This window comes from Macaca thibetana, chromosome 19, assembly GCF_024542745.1.
Source record: "Macaca thibetana thibetana isolate TM-01 chromosome 19, ASM2454274v1, whole genome shotgun sequence".
NCBI lineage: Eukaryota > Metazoa > Chordata > Mammalia > Primates > Cercopithecidae > Macaca > Macaca thibetana.
Window position 1 is genome coordinate 32,191,032 of NC_065596.1, and position 17,317 is coordinate 32,208,348.

Genomic DNA, 17,317 nt, shown 5'->3' on the forward strand with positions numbered 1-17,317 from the left:
TTCCAAGACCCTGTGGATACTAAAATGCACAGATGAGTTCAAGACACTTCCATAAAATGGTGCAGTATTTGCACATAACCTATGCACATCCTCCCATAGACTTTATTTTTATTTATTTATTATTATTATTTGTTTCAGATGGAGTCTTGCTGTGTCACTCAGGCTGGAGTGCAGTGGCGCAATCTCAGCTCTGTCCGCCGGGTTCAAGCGATTCTCCTGCCTCAGTCTCCTGAGAAGCTGGGATTACAGGCACCCGCCACCATACCCGGTTATTTTTTGTGTTTTTAGTAGAGATGGGATTTTGCTATGTTGGCCAGGCTGGTCTCAAACTCCTGACCTCAAGTGATCTGCCTGCCTCGGCCTCCCAAAGTGCTCCCATATACTTTAAACCATCTCTAGCTTACTTATGATACCTAATACAAAGTGAATGAGAGGTAGTTGTTTTTTTTTTAAATTTGTATTATTTTTTATTACTTTTTTCAAATATTTTCTATTCGTGATTGGTTGAATCCTTACACGTAGAAACCACAAGTATAAAGGGCCGGCTATGACACAAACTCAGATTAAACAACAGAAATTTACTCTCTCAAAGTTTTGCCAGCTAGAAGTCCAGGATCAGGATGTTCCAGCAGGCTTGGTTTCTTCTGAGAGTTGTGAGACGGAATCTATCCTATGCCTCTTGCCTAGATTCTGGTGCTTTTTTTTTCTTTCTTTCTTTGAGACAGGTTCTTTCTGTGCCGCGCAAGATGGAGTATAGTCGGCTCACCGCCCACTAGCCTCTGAGCCAGTGAACTGACCCACTCGCAATCAGCTCTTTGCAACTTCTGCCTCTCAGTCATTAGCCGACCTCCCATCTCAGTCTCCCAAATAGCTGGGACTACAGGCGCAGGCCACCATGCTCAGCTAATTAACATTTTTTTTTTTGGTAGAGATGAAGTCTCATTACATTGCAGGCTAGCCTTGAACTGCTGGGCTCGAGCAATCTTCCCGCCTCAGCCTCCCAAGTAGCTGGGACTACAGGTGGGAGACACCTCACCTGGTTAGCTTGTTTTTTATTTTTATTTTTATTTATTTATTTATTTTTGAGAGGAAGTCTCGCTCTGTCGCCCAGGCTGAAGTACAGTGGCTCAATCTCGGCTCACTGTAACCTCCACTTCCCGGATTCAAGCCATTCTCCTGCCTCAGCCTCCTGAGTAGCTGAGATTACAGGCACACGCCACCACACCCAGCTAATTTTTGTATTTTTAGTAGAGACGGGGTTTCTCCATGTTGACCAGGCTGGTCTCGAACTCCTGACCTCTGTTGATCGGCCTGTCTCGGCCTCCCAAAGTGCTGGGAGTACAGGCGTGAGCCACAGTGCCCAGCCTATTTTTATTTTTTAGACAGGGTGTTGGTCTGTCACCCAGGCTGGAGTACAGTGGTGTGATCATAGCTTACCACAACCTGGAACTCCTGGGCTCAAGTGATCCTCCTGCCTCAGCCTCCCAAGTAGCTGGGACCATAGGTGTGCACCACCACACCCTGCTCACTTTTTAATATTTTGTAAGGATGGGATCTTGCTATGTTGCCCAGGTTGGCCTCAAACTCCTGGGCTCAAGCAATCCTCCTACCTCAGCCTCCCAAAGTGCTGAGATTACAAGCATGAGCCACTGTGCTTGACTGCTTCTGGTGCCTGACAATGACAATCTTTGGTGATTTGCTGACAGTCTGTGGCGTTCCTTGGCTTGTGGAAGCATCACTGCCACCTCTGCCTCCCTCATTACATGGTGTTCTTCCCATGTGAGCGTCTGCGTCCAAATTTCCCTTTTTCCGTAAGGACACCAGTCATGTTGGACTATGGGTCCACCCTAGTCCAGTATGACCTCATCTTAACTTAAATAATTACATCTGCCATAATCCAGTATCCAAATAAGGACATGTTCCGAGGGGCTGAGGGTTAGGACTTCAATGTAGGAATGGAGGCTGTGGGGAGGACAAAATTACATCCTTAACACCAAGGAATGTTAAGGGTGGCAGCCACCACCGGGAGCTAGGAGAGAGGCGTGGAAGGGAGTCTCCCCCAGAGCCTCCAAAAGGAGCCAACCCTGCCGATGCTTTAATTTCAGACTTCTGGCCTCCAGTACTGTGAGACAGTCCATTTCTGTGGTTTGAAGTCACTTGGTTTGTGGTAATGAGTTACAGCACCCTAACAAACTAACAAGCCAGCCCAGTGCAGGGCACATGTGGAGCGTATGATGAACAAGCTCCCACTCTGTGCCCTGGGGAGGCTCATGCATGCTCTTCTAAGGTACATACGATCGAGCGGATCACTAGGGGAGCATTTCCTCTCCCCTAACCCCAGGTGCAGGGACTTCAGAGTGATGCCTACTAAATGACCCCCTACCTCTGTTGCTTGACAAAGGGAGGTGCAAGGGGGAAAAAAGACTGTGAGGATGGGAGAGGGTGGGTCATACAGGAAGTGTCACGTCACTGTGGTTGCAGAGGACAGAGGAAACAACCCTGTCTCCAGCAGGTGGAAATGGTCATAATGTTAATGGTGGCCATGATGTATATGTTTTTATTTTATTTTACTTTGAGACAGGGTCTTGCTCTTACTGCCCAGGCTAGAGTTCATTGGCATGATCATGACTCACTGCAGCCTCGACCTCCCAGGCCCAGCCTCGATCCTCCTGCCTCAGCCTCCTGAGTCGCTGGGACTACAAGTGTGCGCCACCAATCCTGACTGCTTTTTGTGTTTTTTATTTTTTTATTTCTGTAGAGACACGGCTTCATCATGTTGCCCAGGCTGGTCTGGAACTCCTGGGCTCAAGTGATCCGCCTGCTTTGGCCTGAAGTGTTGGGGTTACAGGCATGAGCCACTGTGCCTGGCCAGCCGTGATACAGATGCTCAGCTCTGTGCTTCCTGTCTCATCTTCATGAGCTCCAGCCAAAAGATTCCCTCAGGTAGCTATTACTGCTCCCATGTTAAAAAAGAGAAAATTGACATTCAAAGAGGGAAATGACTTGTCTGAGATCACACAAGTAGTGACAGCTGGGATCTGAACACGACTACATTGTGATGTGCCGATAAATGTTTAACAACTGGCTCTCCAAAGGGAAAAATGTATGTCTGTGTATAAACACATATGTTTACAATAAATTTTGTAATTGTACTGATTATAAAGGATATGTACCACACACTTTACAAAGAATAATAATATAATCGAAAATTCTCTTTTTTGTAAATACCACACAATTATAACTTCAGGGTGACTTGCTATTTCTTGCAAAATCCAGTACCAGTTTTTATTTTTTGGGGGCTGGAGTCTCGCTCTGTTGCCCAGGCAACTTGTTAGGATGGTCTCTATTCTTAATGTCTAAATTCTACAAGAGGGATTTTTTTCCCCCATAGAGGCACCATTCAGGGTGAGCTGGATATTGTTAGGATTTGGGAGCCAACAGGGGCTATCATTTATTCTTGTTCTTTGACCCCATCATAGGCCATTGCCTCTTCTCTGTTTGCTGGTTCATGCAAGACCAGGAGCTCCCCCAGTAAGTGATCTGAAGGGTAATACCCATCCCCCGCAAGTCATGTCTCTCCCCATCCTCTTGCTCAGCCTCAGTCACAGGAACCACCCTGTGGTTGATTCATCCTGACGATTATTTGAGGTAGCTTAGGAATGGATGGTTGAGTTGTGAGTTGTCGAAACTCAGTCAAACTGGCTCAAGTTAAACCTGCTTGCTGGAAGAACACAAGGGAATTTAAAGGAAGCCAACTGCAGACAGTGTGTCTAGACCTTAGAGGAACCAGAACATTATCTGGTAGCTTCTCTCCCCGCCACCCTTGCAATCTGGGGCTGCATCATCTCTCACTTCCTCTCTGTTCAAATCCTCTGCTCCGTTCTCTCTCTGTGACTCTTTCTAGCAAATGATCCAGCTGGAGGGTGTTCTGGAGATTCTGCAAATTTGCAGTTGGTGTCAGAAGCGAGGGTGGTCTTGGACGGAGGCGGTGCCCCTAACTTTGTAGCAGGGCCCTATTTTACTGCACTCTCCTTCTGGGCCTCAGTTTCTCCATGTGTCAACATAGGAAGAACTCGCTGACTTCCTGGAGTTGGTGACCTAAGGGGTTCCTGGATTTGCAAGTATCCTGGTTAATTATAAAAGAGGTACAGAAGCAAAAAGTTTAGTTAAACCATCCTTTATTGAAGCCTTTCGTATGCAGGGGGAAGGCAAGGATAACACAATGCCCTCCAGAAGCTCTGGGGTCAGTGGTATAGGTTAAATAAATGCATTGGATGCTGATGAGTAAAGCTTGCAGAGCTTCATGGGGGGTGTGCAGAAAAAACCATCATGGGAGTCCAGAGATGAGCTAGATTCCCAAGGACCACATCATGTCATCAAAACTCAGGAATCTCCCCTTGCACTGGAATGAAATCAGCCCTCATCACCCAGCTCCTCACCCAAAGACAGGTTCTGCTGTAGGTTAACTTTGGATGCTCCAGGCCACTCCTTCATCTCTCTTCTTTCCATTCATTCTCCTTTTCTCTTCTGTTTCTTGTTTATAATAAAATGATGGCTGGGCGCGGTGGCTCATGCCTGTAATCCCAACACTCTGGGAGGCTGAGGTGGGCAGGTCATCTGAGGTAGGGAGTTTGAGACCAGCCTGACCAACATGGAGAAACTCTGTCTCTACTAAAAATACAAAATGAGTCGGGTGTGATGCATGCCTGTAATCCCAGCTACTCTGGAGGCTGAGGCAGGCGAATCGCTTTAACCCTGTAGGTGGAGGTTGCAGGGAGCCGAGATCACGCCATTGCACTCTAACTTGGGCAACAAGAGTGAAACTCTGTCTTAAAATAAAATAAAATAAAATAAAAAAGATGTCTGTAATGGTAATTAAATGATTGCTTCAAGAGCTGGCAACAGAAATCTTCTTGATGGGGTGCTGTGGCTCACACCTGTAGTCCCAGCAGTTTGGGAGGCCGAGGCAGGCGGATCACAAGGTCAGGAATTCAAAACCAGCCTGGCCAATATGGCAAAACCCTGTCTCTACTAAAAATACAAAAAATTTAGCTGGGCATGGTGGCGTGTGCCTGTAGTCCCAGCTACCCTGGAGGCTGAGGCAGGAGAATCACTTGAACCCAGGAGGCAGAGGTTGCAGTGAGCTGAGATCGTGCCACTGCACTCCAGCCTGGGTGACAGAGTGATACTCTGCCTCAAAAAAAAAAAAGAGCTGGCACCAGAAATCTTCTTAAGGAGGATGCTATTATTGATAAATGACTTGAGTTGGGAAAGGAGACCTGAGGGATAGAGTCAGAGTCAAGAGTAGGATGGCTAAATTTCTCCACGTTTAAAAAAAAAAAAAAAAAGCAGAAATCTGAAGGTGAGGAGATAGGAGGGAGGGTGGACTTTTAAAAGGATGTCTTAAGTTCAACGGAAAGCTTTCATGTTTGTCTGTTGCTGGCCAGTTGCCTATTCTCACATTGCCAAGCTTCTTTCTGTAAAGCGTGTTTCATATTTAAATACCTTGTGCATGTAGCTTTTCAGGAAATTGAGGGAAATGTCTTGAGTTCCTCTCTGGGTTAATTTCATTCAGGGCAGCAACCACCAGACATTGTATGAATTGGACTAACTCAGTTGAAGCAAGACTTAGAGCCACAGGTAAAAACATAGGCTCTGGGGGCCCTCCCTTGTGGGGAGGACAATCTGTTTCCCAAAATTTATGATGTAAAAGATTAGGCAATCAGGTAGACCTCAAGGGGATGAGGGGTCTCCAACTGACATCTCCATAACTTTATATTTTTACTGAGTTGTTGATCAATAAAGGCTGAGGACTTTATATAAAGTATCTTCTTTTTTTTTTTTTGAGCCGGAGTCTCACTCTGTCACCCAGGCTGGAGTGCAGTGGCGTTTTCTTGGCTCACTACAGCCTCTGCCTTCCGGGTTCAAGTGATTTTCCTGCCTCAGTCTCCTGAATAGCTGGGATTACAGGAGCCTGCCACTACGCCCAGCTAATTTTTGTATTTTTAGTAGAGACAGGGTTTCACCATGTTGGCTAGGCTGTTCTTGAACTCCTGACCTCTGGTGATCTGCCTGCCTCGGCCTCCCAAAGTGCTGGGATTACAGGTGTGAGCCACAGGACTTGGCATATATGAAGTATTTTCTTGTATATCTTGCCTGATTTTAGCCATACTCTTTCACACTTCTCCCTCCTCCTTCATTTACCTAGGATGACTACATAATTTATTTTTCATAGCAGGGCACTTTTCAGAATGGAAGTGGACACTACTCAGCATTATGCCAGAATGAGGGTATCGTTCACTACTCATAATTCAGGACTAATCATAATGGGTATATTCGGGTTCATTTCAGGCAAACTAGGATGCAGATGACAGCTTCTTCCTATCATTTCCCATCCTGACCACCCAAAGCTGAGGTCCAAAATCAAAAAAGAAGTCAATAATAAACTCATATCTGTTTATTCTCCCGAAATCAGGGGACATAAAGGCTTTTTTTTCTGATGAGTGGGTAACCCTAAAATAAGCAGGAAATGCCTGTGGCTCAGCCTAACCCAAGGTGAGACAAAGCTGGAGCTGGGAGCTCGAAAGTGTCCCCAGCTCCCTCCTCACTTCGCCTGTAACTGCACCTCTGCAGAAGGTAAAGTAGAATTGGTAGCTGTGTCACTGGTTTGGGCTGAGTCCTCGGTTAGGGCCCTCTCCAGACTGGTGGGCAGAGAGTGGATCAGCCTCTCCCGGAAGTCCTGGCCCATGAAGACATAGAGCATCGGGTTGAGGCAGCTGTTGAAGAAGGCCAGGGCACTTGTCACATCCACTGCAATTCTAAGTTCTTTGGACAGGCCTTGTAATATGTTATAGAGTCTGACTGTGGCTATGAAGGCCACCACCTGATATGGGAACCAGCAGAGAAAAAAGGCAGCTACGACAAAGGAGAGGACCCGCAAGGGACGACTGGACTTAATTAAGCCTTGCTTGTGGATCTTGGTGGCAATAAGCCCATAACTGACAACGACGATGGACATGGGCATGCTGAAGCCAATGATGAACCGGATGATGCCTCTCACCGTCAACATGGCAATGGTCACCTTCAGCTTCTCCACAGGGTCATTGGTCCAGGGTGAAAAGTCAAAAGTGCAGGCTACTGTCCCTGGCCCGAGTTTACCAGGTACTGTAGTCACACGAATGATAACTGGCAATGTGAGGAGCAGAGCCATCACCCAGGGCCCGATGATCACCTTCTTGGCCAGGCTCACGGTGCGGTGGTTCTGGGTCCAGACTGGATGCAGGACACAAATACAGCGGTCCAGAGCAATGAGGGCGATCAGGAAGACACTTCCAAACAAATTGATATCCACTATGCTAAAGATGAATTTGCACAGGAACCAACCGAAAGGCCAATGTCCTCTCATGACCTTCACGACCACTAAGAACGGCAAAGTGGAGGTGAAACAGAAGTCAGCCACAGCCAGGTTCAGGTAACTGATGGTGGTGACTGTGTGTCTCATCCGGAATCCAGCCACCCAGATCACAAGCCCGTTGCCCAGGACCCCGAGGACAAAGGTGACTGCAAATACCAGATAAGTGAAGATATCCAGGAAGAGATAGCCAGCAGCTATAGCAGGTGGCCCTCCAGAGATGTTCGTGGGGAGAGAGGAATTTGTCTCCATTTTGTCCACTCCTGAAATAGTGCAGTCATGGTCATTCCTCAGTTATAATCCTCCGCACCATTTCCCCATCCCCTCATTTCTGCCCCTGCCAGTTTTCCCACTGATAGCTTTCTCACCTTCCCCTAGAGCTCCCACAACAGCTGGAACATCTTCACCACTGTCCCTTACACATGTCCACATGTATACATTGGCAATCTTTTATTGTACCTGTTAGGCAAGATTACATCTTTTCTTTCTTTCTTTCTCTTTCCTTCCTTCCTTTCTTCCTTCCTTCCTTCCTTCCTTCCTTCCTTCCTTCCTTCCTTTCTTTCTTTCTTTCTTTCTTTCTTTCTTCTTTTTTTCTTTCTTTCCTTCTTTCTTTTTCTTTTTTTTTTTTTGTGATGGAATATTGCTCTGTCATCCAGGCTGGAGTGCAGTGGCATGATCTCTCACTGCAACCTCTGCCTCCTGGGTTCAAGCGATTCTCCTGCCTCAGTGTCCCGAGTAGCTGGGACTACAGGTGTGCACCACCCCACACCCGGCTAATTTTTGTATATTTAGTAGAAGTGGGGTTTTGCCATGTTGGCCAGGCTGGTCTTGAACTGCCGACCTCAGGTGATCCACCTGCCGCAGCCTCCCAAAGTGCCGGGATTATAGACCTGAGCCACCGTGCGTGGCCAAGATTGCATCTTATGACACATCCTCATAATTGCTAACCTGCGAGCCCCTACCAGGGAGATTAAATGGCTAAGGAAATAGGGTCCTTGACCTCCAAGAGGAGAATATGGGGCCAAAGATGTACAGAGAAAACATGTATTCAAACAAAAATGTTCATAGAGACACTCCTCACTATAGCCAAAAGGTAGAAACAACCCAGATGTCCATCAACAGATGAATAGATAAACAAAATGTGGTTTATCCATCCAATGGAATATTATTCAGCCATAAGAAAGAATGAAGCACTGATATACGCTACAATGTGGATGAACCTTGAAAACATGACGCTAAACAAAAGAGGGCTAGGTGTGGTGGCTCACGCCTGTCATCCCAGAGCTTTGGGAAGCTGAGGTAGGAGGATTGCTTGAGCTCAGGAGTTCATGATCAGCCTGAGTCACATAGCAAGATCCTCATCTCTACAAAACAAAAAAATTAAATCAAATTAAATTAGCTGGATGTGGTGGCACACACCTGTAGTCCTAGCTACTCAGGAGGGTGAGATGGGAGGCTCATTTGAGCCCAGGAATTCAAGGTTAACAGTGTGCTATGATTGAGCCACTGCACTCCAGCCTGGGCAACAAAGCGAGACCCTGTCTCTAAAATGAAAGAAAAAAGAAAGGAAGGAAAGAAGGAAGAAAGGAAAGAAAGAAGGAAGGAAGGAGAGAAGGAAGGAAGACAACACCAGTCACATATTGTATGATTCCACTTGCATGAAATATCCAGAGTAGCCAAACTCACAGAGACGGAATGTGGATTAGTGATTGCCAGGGACTAGGGAAAGTAGGAGGTGGGGAATTATTGCTTAATGCTTATGCAGTTTTTGTTTGGTGTGATAAAAAAGTTCTGGAACTAGATAATGGTTATGGTTGCAGCACACTGTAAATGTACTTAATGCCATTGAATTGTACATTTAAATGATTAGCTTTTTTGTTGTTGTTTGAGATGTGGTCTTGTTCTGTCGCCCAGGCTAGAGTGCAGTGGTGCAATCTTGGCTGACTGCAACCTCCACCTCCCATGTTTAAGTGATTCTCCTGCCTCAGGCTCCTGAGTAGCTGGAATTACAGGCACTTGCCACCATGCCTGGTTAATTTTTATATTTTTGTAGAGATGGGTTTTCACCATGTTGGTCAGCCTAGTCTCAAACTCCTTGACCTCAGGTGATCTGCCCACCTTGGCCTGCCAAAGTGCTGAGATTATAGGGGTGAGCCACTGTGCCCAGCCTAAAATGGTTAACTTTTGGTTATGTGTATTTTACCATCAATTTAATAAAGAAAAAATAACAATGTATGATATCAGAAAATCAGTGGGTGACAGCTACAGTGACCTAGTGTCACACAAACGTGGACTAAGACTTTCTCTCACCCATGACTCTGCATAAGAACTATAAGATATGCAACTTCTTGGCCGGGCCCAGTGGCTCACGCCTGTAATCTCAGTACTTTGGGAGGCTAAGGTGGGCGGATCACGAGGTCAGCAGTTCGAGACCAGCCTGGCCAACATGGTGAAGCCCCGTCTCTACTAAAAATACAAAAATTAGCCAGGCATGGCGGCGGGCGCTTGTAGTCCCAATTACTCCGGAGGCTGAGGCAGGAGAATCACTTGAACCTGGGAGGTGGAGATTGCAGTGAGCAGAGATTGCGCCATTGCACTCTAGCCTGGGTGACACAGCGAGACTCCGTTTCAAAAAAAAAAAAGATATGCAATTTCTCCACTCCAAATTCTGCTCCCTCTCTCTCTTTAAGGTCATGAAATCTCCCTTTCCTCTCTCATCGTGGGAGGCAAGGCATAGTATTTGGTTAGTTTTCCAAGATAGGCCAAATGGATCCGTGAATGATAATAAACGATGGATAATCAAGTATTATATCCAATGGATTCTGTGCTACAAGAAGTCAGAACAACAGACTCTGTTTCCACTCTTGTCTCTGCGGTTACCTTGGCCAGATGGATGGGAGGTGCTTCTCCATCCATTGGATGGGCTCAGCACTCTTGGGGATGCAGAAGACCGTGATAGAAATAATAGTCCAAATATGTATTGGGTATGACATTTCATTAGATCAGGTATGCAAAGTGCATGTCAGGTTCTTGCCAAGAGCTGGTCTTCCCTTTTTTTTTTTTTTTTTTTTTTTGAGATGGAGTCTCTCTCTATCACCCAGGCTGGAGTGCAGTGGCATGATCTCAACTCACTGCAACCTCCGCCTCCCAGGTTCAAGCGATTCTCCTGTCTCAGCCTCTTGAGTAGCTGGGATTACAGGTGCATGCCACCATGCCTGGCTAATTTTTTTTAAATTGTATTTTAGTAGACATGTCATTTCATCATGCTGCCCAGGCTGGTCTCAAACTCCAGAGCTCAGGCAATCCACCTGCCTCAGCCTCCCAAAGTGCTAGGATTACAGGTGTGAGCCACTGTGCCTGGCCTGATCTTCTCTTCTAATGCTTGGAGGAGGCTTCCTCCAAAGTGTTACTATAAGGGTCACTTTCTTTATGGTACCCATTTTTCAGATGAGGAAAGTGAGACTTAGAGCATTTCAGTTAATTCCTTAAAGTCAACCGAAAACCCAGGCTGTCAAATTCCAGCAAAAGTCTCTTTCTGCCTCTGCCTTGCCACGCTACCGGCACAGAAGAGCTGTCTAATACACTAGTCACTCACCACATGTGGTTTTTAAGCACGTGAAATGTGGTTAGTCCAATTGGAGATGGGCTGCAGGAATAAAATACCCATCAGATTTCAAAGACTTAGTATGAAAAAAATATTGTGACCATCTCATTAATAGTTTTTATATTGACTACATGTTAAAATGATAATAATTTGGCTATGTAAGTTTACCTCAGATATTTTATTAAAATTAAGGTCACTTGTTTCTCTCCATCTTTTTAAACTGCCTACTTGACACTTTGAAATTACGTATTTGGCTCACATTTCTAATGAACTTTGATACTCTACAATCTCAGAAATAACTCAGACATGTCTCCCTCCCCTACCACCCATCTAACCACCAAAATACCCTGAGGACTGTTTGTCTTCAAGAATCTCTAAGGCAACCAGTTCAGAAGATTGTTGCAATGAATGAGGAAGATTCTGCAATAATGAGCCGGAACATACCAGAGAGGAAAACCTGTGCAATTTTGTCCAATTATGGTTCAAGGGAGAAATCCTGTGATTTGCAATGAACACAGACCATGGTGGCCGCCGTCGATGAAGCACTTTATACTTGTCAATCATTGTACCACATCCTCAACTTTCTTGCCTCTGATCTCAACAAGCACAGCATTGATTACACATCATCATCACTGTGTGACAGAAGAGGAAACTAGGAGCTTGGTGAGAAATGACCAGCCAATGTCTGCAAATTCATGAGAGGGCAGGGCTGTATTCTGCCGCTGGGTCCCACGCACCACGCAGAACCAGTGTCTTCATGTGGAGACTCATCACTGATCTGAAAGGTGACTGCTTCTGTATCACAGTCATTTCCCCATGGCCCATCATAATCATTAGGGCTCTTTTGCTTTCTCCTGAAAGCTTCAAACCAAACATCCTTTCCCACCCCGACTCATGCCCTTAAACTGATGCTCTTGCCTGCTCCTCCACCAGATTCTCCTCCTGCCGGCTCCTGCATCACTGTTCTCTGCCTTCACCTCAGTGACCAGAAAACAACTGTTCCCATCCAAGAACTACCCTCTACTGGTCCCGCAAAACTCATTCCCCCGTTTACTCAAGAACTTCCCTCCTTCGCTTATCCCCTCTCTCCCCTGCAGCATCATACTGTCTCTATATTCCATTATTCCCATCAGGACCCCAGTAAAGTCTAAAGCCTATTTGTTTATTTATTTATTTGAGATGGAGTCTCACTCTGTCACCCAGGCTGGAGTGCAGTGGGGCAATCTGAGCTCACTGCAACCTCCAGCTCCCATATTCAAGCAATTCTCCTGCCTCAGCCTCCCAAGTAGCTTGAATTACAGATGGCTACCACCACACTGTGCTAATTTTTGTATTTTTAATAGAGGTAAGGTTTCAACATGTTGGCCAGGCTGGTCTTGAACTCCTGACCTCAAGTTGTCCACCTGTCTTGGCCTCCCAAAGTGCTGGGATTACAGGCATGAGCCACCGTGCCCGGCCTGTCTAGAACCTCTTTAAAAAAATTATTCTTCAGCTCCACATCCTTCTTCAACCAAAGAGTCTATTGTGTTCACCAGTGTATTAAGTGTGTCTATGCCAAGCAACCCAGTCCCCCAGAATTTGTTTCTTACCCGGACTGTCCACCAGCTGTGGTTTTGCTCTGGGTAGTTCTAGGTCTGGGTCTTCTGGGGAGAGTGACTCAGGCTCTAATGATCTCAGCAAAACATACCCCAAGGAACAGGAGGAGGAGGGGTAAAGGAACTGAAATCAGCTGGGTAAGAGGAAATAGGAAATCAGAACTTCTGATGACCCCAAGAGTACATCAATATACTGTCTGCTTTAGTGGCATTAGGACAGTGGGCTGGGTCTGTTTAGAAACTCATGTACCTGACTGTATTTCTCAAACTCAGTCCTTGTGGGATGCAGAGGTTCAATGCTCTCAACATCAAGGGCCAAGAAATCCAGGTGTCCAGGCCCCTGCTCCCTCCAAGGGTCAAGGTAAAGAAAGGAGCAAGTACTGTGGTGAGAGGAATCAGAGGGAAGCAATGAAAGGCAGAGAAGGAGTCGTGAGGGATGGAGACCGGAAACACAGACAGAGGTAAGGGAGGCAGGGAAGTTGAGACAGTTGGCAGGACAGCGCGTCCACACCCATGCACACCATCAAGATTAACCCCATAATCCTCTGATCTTGTGGAAGCTCATTTGTAGTCTTCTATTGCAAAGAAATAACTGTTTTTCTGAAATATTAAGCATCATTCCAAGGGTATCAGAGTGATATGGAGAAATACGGTAAGGCAGTTACAGACCCAGAGATAACGACACTGATTCTAAAAGCATTATTACCAAGACCTTGTTTCATTAAGGCTGTTTTGTTTTGTTTTTTTTCTTTTAGAGATGGTATCCTGCTATGTTGCCAAGGCATGTTTCAGACGCCTGGGTTTAGTGATCCTCCTGCCTCAGCCTCCCCAAATGCTGGGATTACAGGCTTGAGCCAGGCTGTTTTTAATACTAAGAAATTTACAATTTACAATTACACCTCACAATGGCTTAAACTGGGGGTGTCCAATCTTTTGCATTCCCTGACCCACACTGTCTCCCATCACTCCCAGATGGGACTATCTAGTTGCAGGAAAACAAGCTCAGGGCTCCCAGGGATTCTACACCATTGTGAGTTGTGTAATTATTCGTTGAATATTACAATGTAATAATAATAATAGAAATAAAGTCTACAATAAATGCAATGTGCTTTAATCATCCTGAAACCATCCACCCTGCCACCCCCCAGTCTGTGGAAAAATTGTTATGAGACTGGCCCCTGGTGCCAAAAAGGTTGGGGACTGCTGCACTCCAGCATCCCACACGAGGAGAATGGGGATAAGATGGAGAATCACTGAACATCTTTAATCAGAAGGGTGATATGTTCATTTGTACCCTATAAACATTTGTGTTTGTATTTTATAAACATTTTCTTGGGATCATAACAACAGATGCGTTTTAGAAGGTTCCCAAGGTATGAAGGGTAACACATGAAGACGTATCTAGGAGTCACATGGAAGCCAGCATTTTGTAAGGGGATTAAAATAAAGGGAATGGCAGAGGACATCTTTATGCACGGAGGAGAAGGGCCCAGATATCAAGAGAAAACAAGAGACAAGGAACTCCACAGAGAGTAATTGCCAGAAACATTTGTAGGTCTTTTGAAGTCTGACTGTTCTTCCTAAAACGGGGCTTCTGGGATACTCCTGCCTGTTTCCCATGAGCCCTCTTTTCTAAAACACAAGTAGATTTTTTTCCTTGCTACAGAATGGCCCATGATTAGCACACTAGGTTGGGCAAAAACAGAACCAAGTGTATGTTCAAAGGTGACTATGGTGAAGAAAAAAAGGAAAGTCAAAATGGACTTCCACTTCTGTGTTTGCGTAAGGCTAAAAGGGAAGATGCCTTAGGGTTGACCGGATGGGGATATTGCTGTCTGTGCTGCAAAAATCCCTGACCCTTCTGGTAACTGAAACATCGGAAATGGCCTCGACGAGCAGTACAACCTCCCCGTAAAGCACTGGACTGAGGTGGTGAAGCTAGATTGCCTGGACTAGAATCCCAGGAACACTGTTCACTAGCTCCAGACAAGCCAGCCAATCCGGGGGTCTGAAACATTTCCCCCAACTTTTTTTTTTTTTTGAGACAGAGTCTCACTGTATCGCCCAGGCTGGAGTACAGTGGTGTGATCTTGGCTCACTGCAGCTTTGCCTCTTAGGTTCAAGCGATTTCCCTGCCTCAGCCTCTCCAGTAGCTGGGATTACAGGTGCCTGCCGCCACTCCTGGCTAATTTTTGTAATTTTTAAGTAGAGATGCGGTTTTGCCATGTTGACCAGGCTGGTCCTGAACTCCTGACCTCAAACAATCGATCGCCTTGGCCTCCCAAAGTGCTGGGATTACAGGAGGAAACCACTGCAATGGGCCACAAACATTTCCTATAATGGGCCAGAGAGTCAATATATTTCGTTTGGCAGGCCATGGGGTCTCCATCACAACTCCTTGGCTCTGCTGTTGTAGCCTGAAAACAGCCACAAGCAAAGTTGTAAACGATGAGCATGACTATGTGTCGATAAAACTTTATTTAAAACACTACAATTGATTTCATATAAGTTTTACATGGCACAAAATACCCTTCATTTGATTTTCTTTAGCTGGTAAGAAACATTAAAGCCATTCTTGGCTCTCAGGCCATAAAAAAACAAGTGGTGGACTAGATTTGACCCCTGATTTAACTGCACTGAGTCCCAGTCACTTCACCTGTGAATTGAGAGCAATGATACTTACAGAGGTGTTTTCTGGAGCAGAACAAATAAGATCAGTGATACAAAGCACTTGGCATGAATTCCAGTGCAATAGATATTATTGATATCTTAGTAATTACATAAACCTCTCTTTCTGCTGTTTCACATTCTCTGTGGTGAACCCATCCATGCTTAAAACTTGAACCACACCTCAGCTAACATTCACCAGATCCCTGTCTCTAGCTCAGACCTACCCTTGATGTCCAGACACATCATTTTGTGTTCCTGTTTCCTTTCAAACTCATCTCCAGCCTTTGTTCTCCTCACCTTCTCCCACAACTCCAAGGACTAAATTGTGTCACACTCCCCTTCAAATTCTTAGGTTGAAGCCCTAACCCCATGATATGGTTTGGTTGTGTCCCCACCCAGATCTCATCTTGAATTGTAGCTCCCGTAATTCCCACATGATGTGGGAGGAACTAGGTGGGAGATAATTGTTTCATGGGGGCAGTTTTCCCCCATAATGTTCTCATGGTAGTGAATATGGCTCACGAGATCTGACGATTTTATAAGGGGTTTCTCCTTTCACTCGGCTCTCATTCTCTTTTGCCTGCTGCCATGTAAGACGTCCCTTTGTTCTTCCTTTGCCTTCCGCCATGATTGTGAGGCCTCCCCAGCCATGTGGAACAGTGAGTCCATTAAACCTCTTCCCTTTATAAATTACCCAGTTTCAGGTATGCCATTATTAGCAGCATGAGAACTGACTAATACACCCCAGCACATCAGAATGTGACTGTATTTGGGGATACAACCTTTAAAGAGGTAGTTAGCTGAAACTGAGGTCATTAGGGTGTGCCCCAACTCAATATGACTGACATCCTTATGAAAAGAGGAGATCCAGACACAGACAGGCACAGAGGGAAAACTAGGTGAAAACATGAGGAGGAGGCGGTATCTACAAGCCAAGGAGAGAGGACTCAGGAGGAATCAACCCTGCTGACACCTTGATCTTATACTTCCAGCTGATAAAACTGTAAGAAAATATATTTCTATTGTTTTAGCCACCCAGTCAATGGTATTTTGTTATGGCAGCTCTAGCAAACTAAACATTCTGCTTCTTTTCATTGATTCTCATCTCAATGACAGCCCCCAAATCCACACAGTTACCTTGCTGCAACGGTTCTGAAGAAAATGGCCACAATATTCTTGGACACTCCCTCCACTGAGAGGAGGACAGGCATATTCTATCCCCTCTGCCCTGGAACCTGGGTAGGGTTGGGACTACTTTGACCGAAGAATATGGTAGAAGTGACTCCACATAGCTTTCAAGGCTAGGTCAAGAAAGGCTAGGAAGCATCTTCCAGTTCTCCTGGGACACGTGTTCTGGAGGAAGGCAGCCATTGTGTAGGGACTCTGATTCCCCTGAGACCACCATGCTGGAGAGGCTGCCTGTAGGCACTTGGGGCAATCCCAGCCTAGTTCAGCATTTGAGTCATCCCAACTCAGGCGTCTGACATGTGAATGAAGGAGCTCCAGATGACTTCAGTACCCAGTCTTCTAGTCACCCCCAAACCTTTGAGTTTTGGGTGGCAGAGACAAGCATCTCCTCTGTGCCTTATCCTAATTCCCAACCCACATAATCCATGAACATAATGAAATGGTTGTTTTACATGCTATGATTTGGGTGGTTATACAGCAATCATGAATTATGAATGTGGGCTTCATAAAGACCCTTCATGCTTCCTCATTCTCCAGAACCATTTGGTCTCCAAGCACAGTCTACCAAGCCTGGAAATCGCTCCCTAAACTACCCCTCCTCTCTAGCACACTACTCCAGCACAGGCAACCATTCGACAAGTTCACCTTGATTTCTGGCAACTTCTTACCCTTTAAGATCTCTGCCTCCAACTGGGAACATTCTCAGAGCCATCCCTTTGCAGGAGGACTCTAGAACAATGTTTTTTGGAAGCATACATCTGACTAGTCACTCTCCTCTTTTCATAAGCTTTTCGTGTTCTTAAAGAGAAATTCCAAGTTCTTTTTGTAGCATTCAAGACCATCCAAGAA

At 45.7% G+C, this 17,317-nt stretch overlaps 2 protein-coding genes across 2 annotated transcripts in view; one reads left to right on the plus strand and one right to left on the minus strand.

Moving 5' to 3' along the window:
* Positions 1–17,317, plus strand: part of PPP2R1A (protein phosphatase 2 scaffold subunit Aalpha) — a 526,337-nt gene that overhangs the window by 33,751 nt on the left and 475,269 nt on the right. The window lies entirely within an intron of this gene.
* FPR1 (formyl peptide receptor 1) lies at positions 6,443–12,739 on the minus strand. Its single transcript, XM_050771414.1, has 2 exons — positions 12,605–12,739; positions 6,443–7,674 (listed from the first exon to the last, which is right to left on the minus strand). Exon 2 carries the CDS (start codon positions 7,661–7,663, stop codon positions 6,605–6,607), a length of 1,059 nt encoding a protein of 352 aa, XP_050627371.1. The 5' UTR covers positions 7,664–7,674; positions 12,605–12,739; the 3' UTR covers positions 6,443–6,604.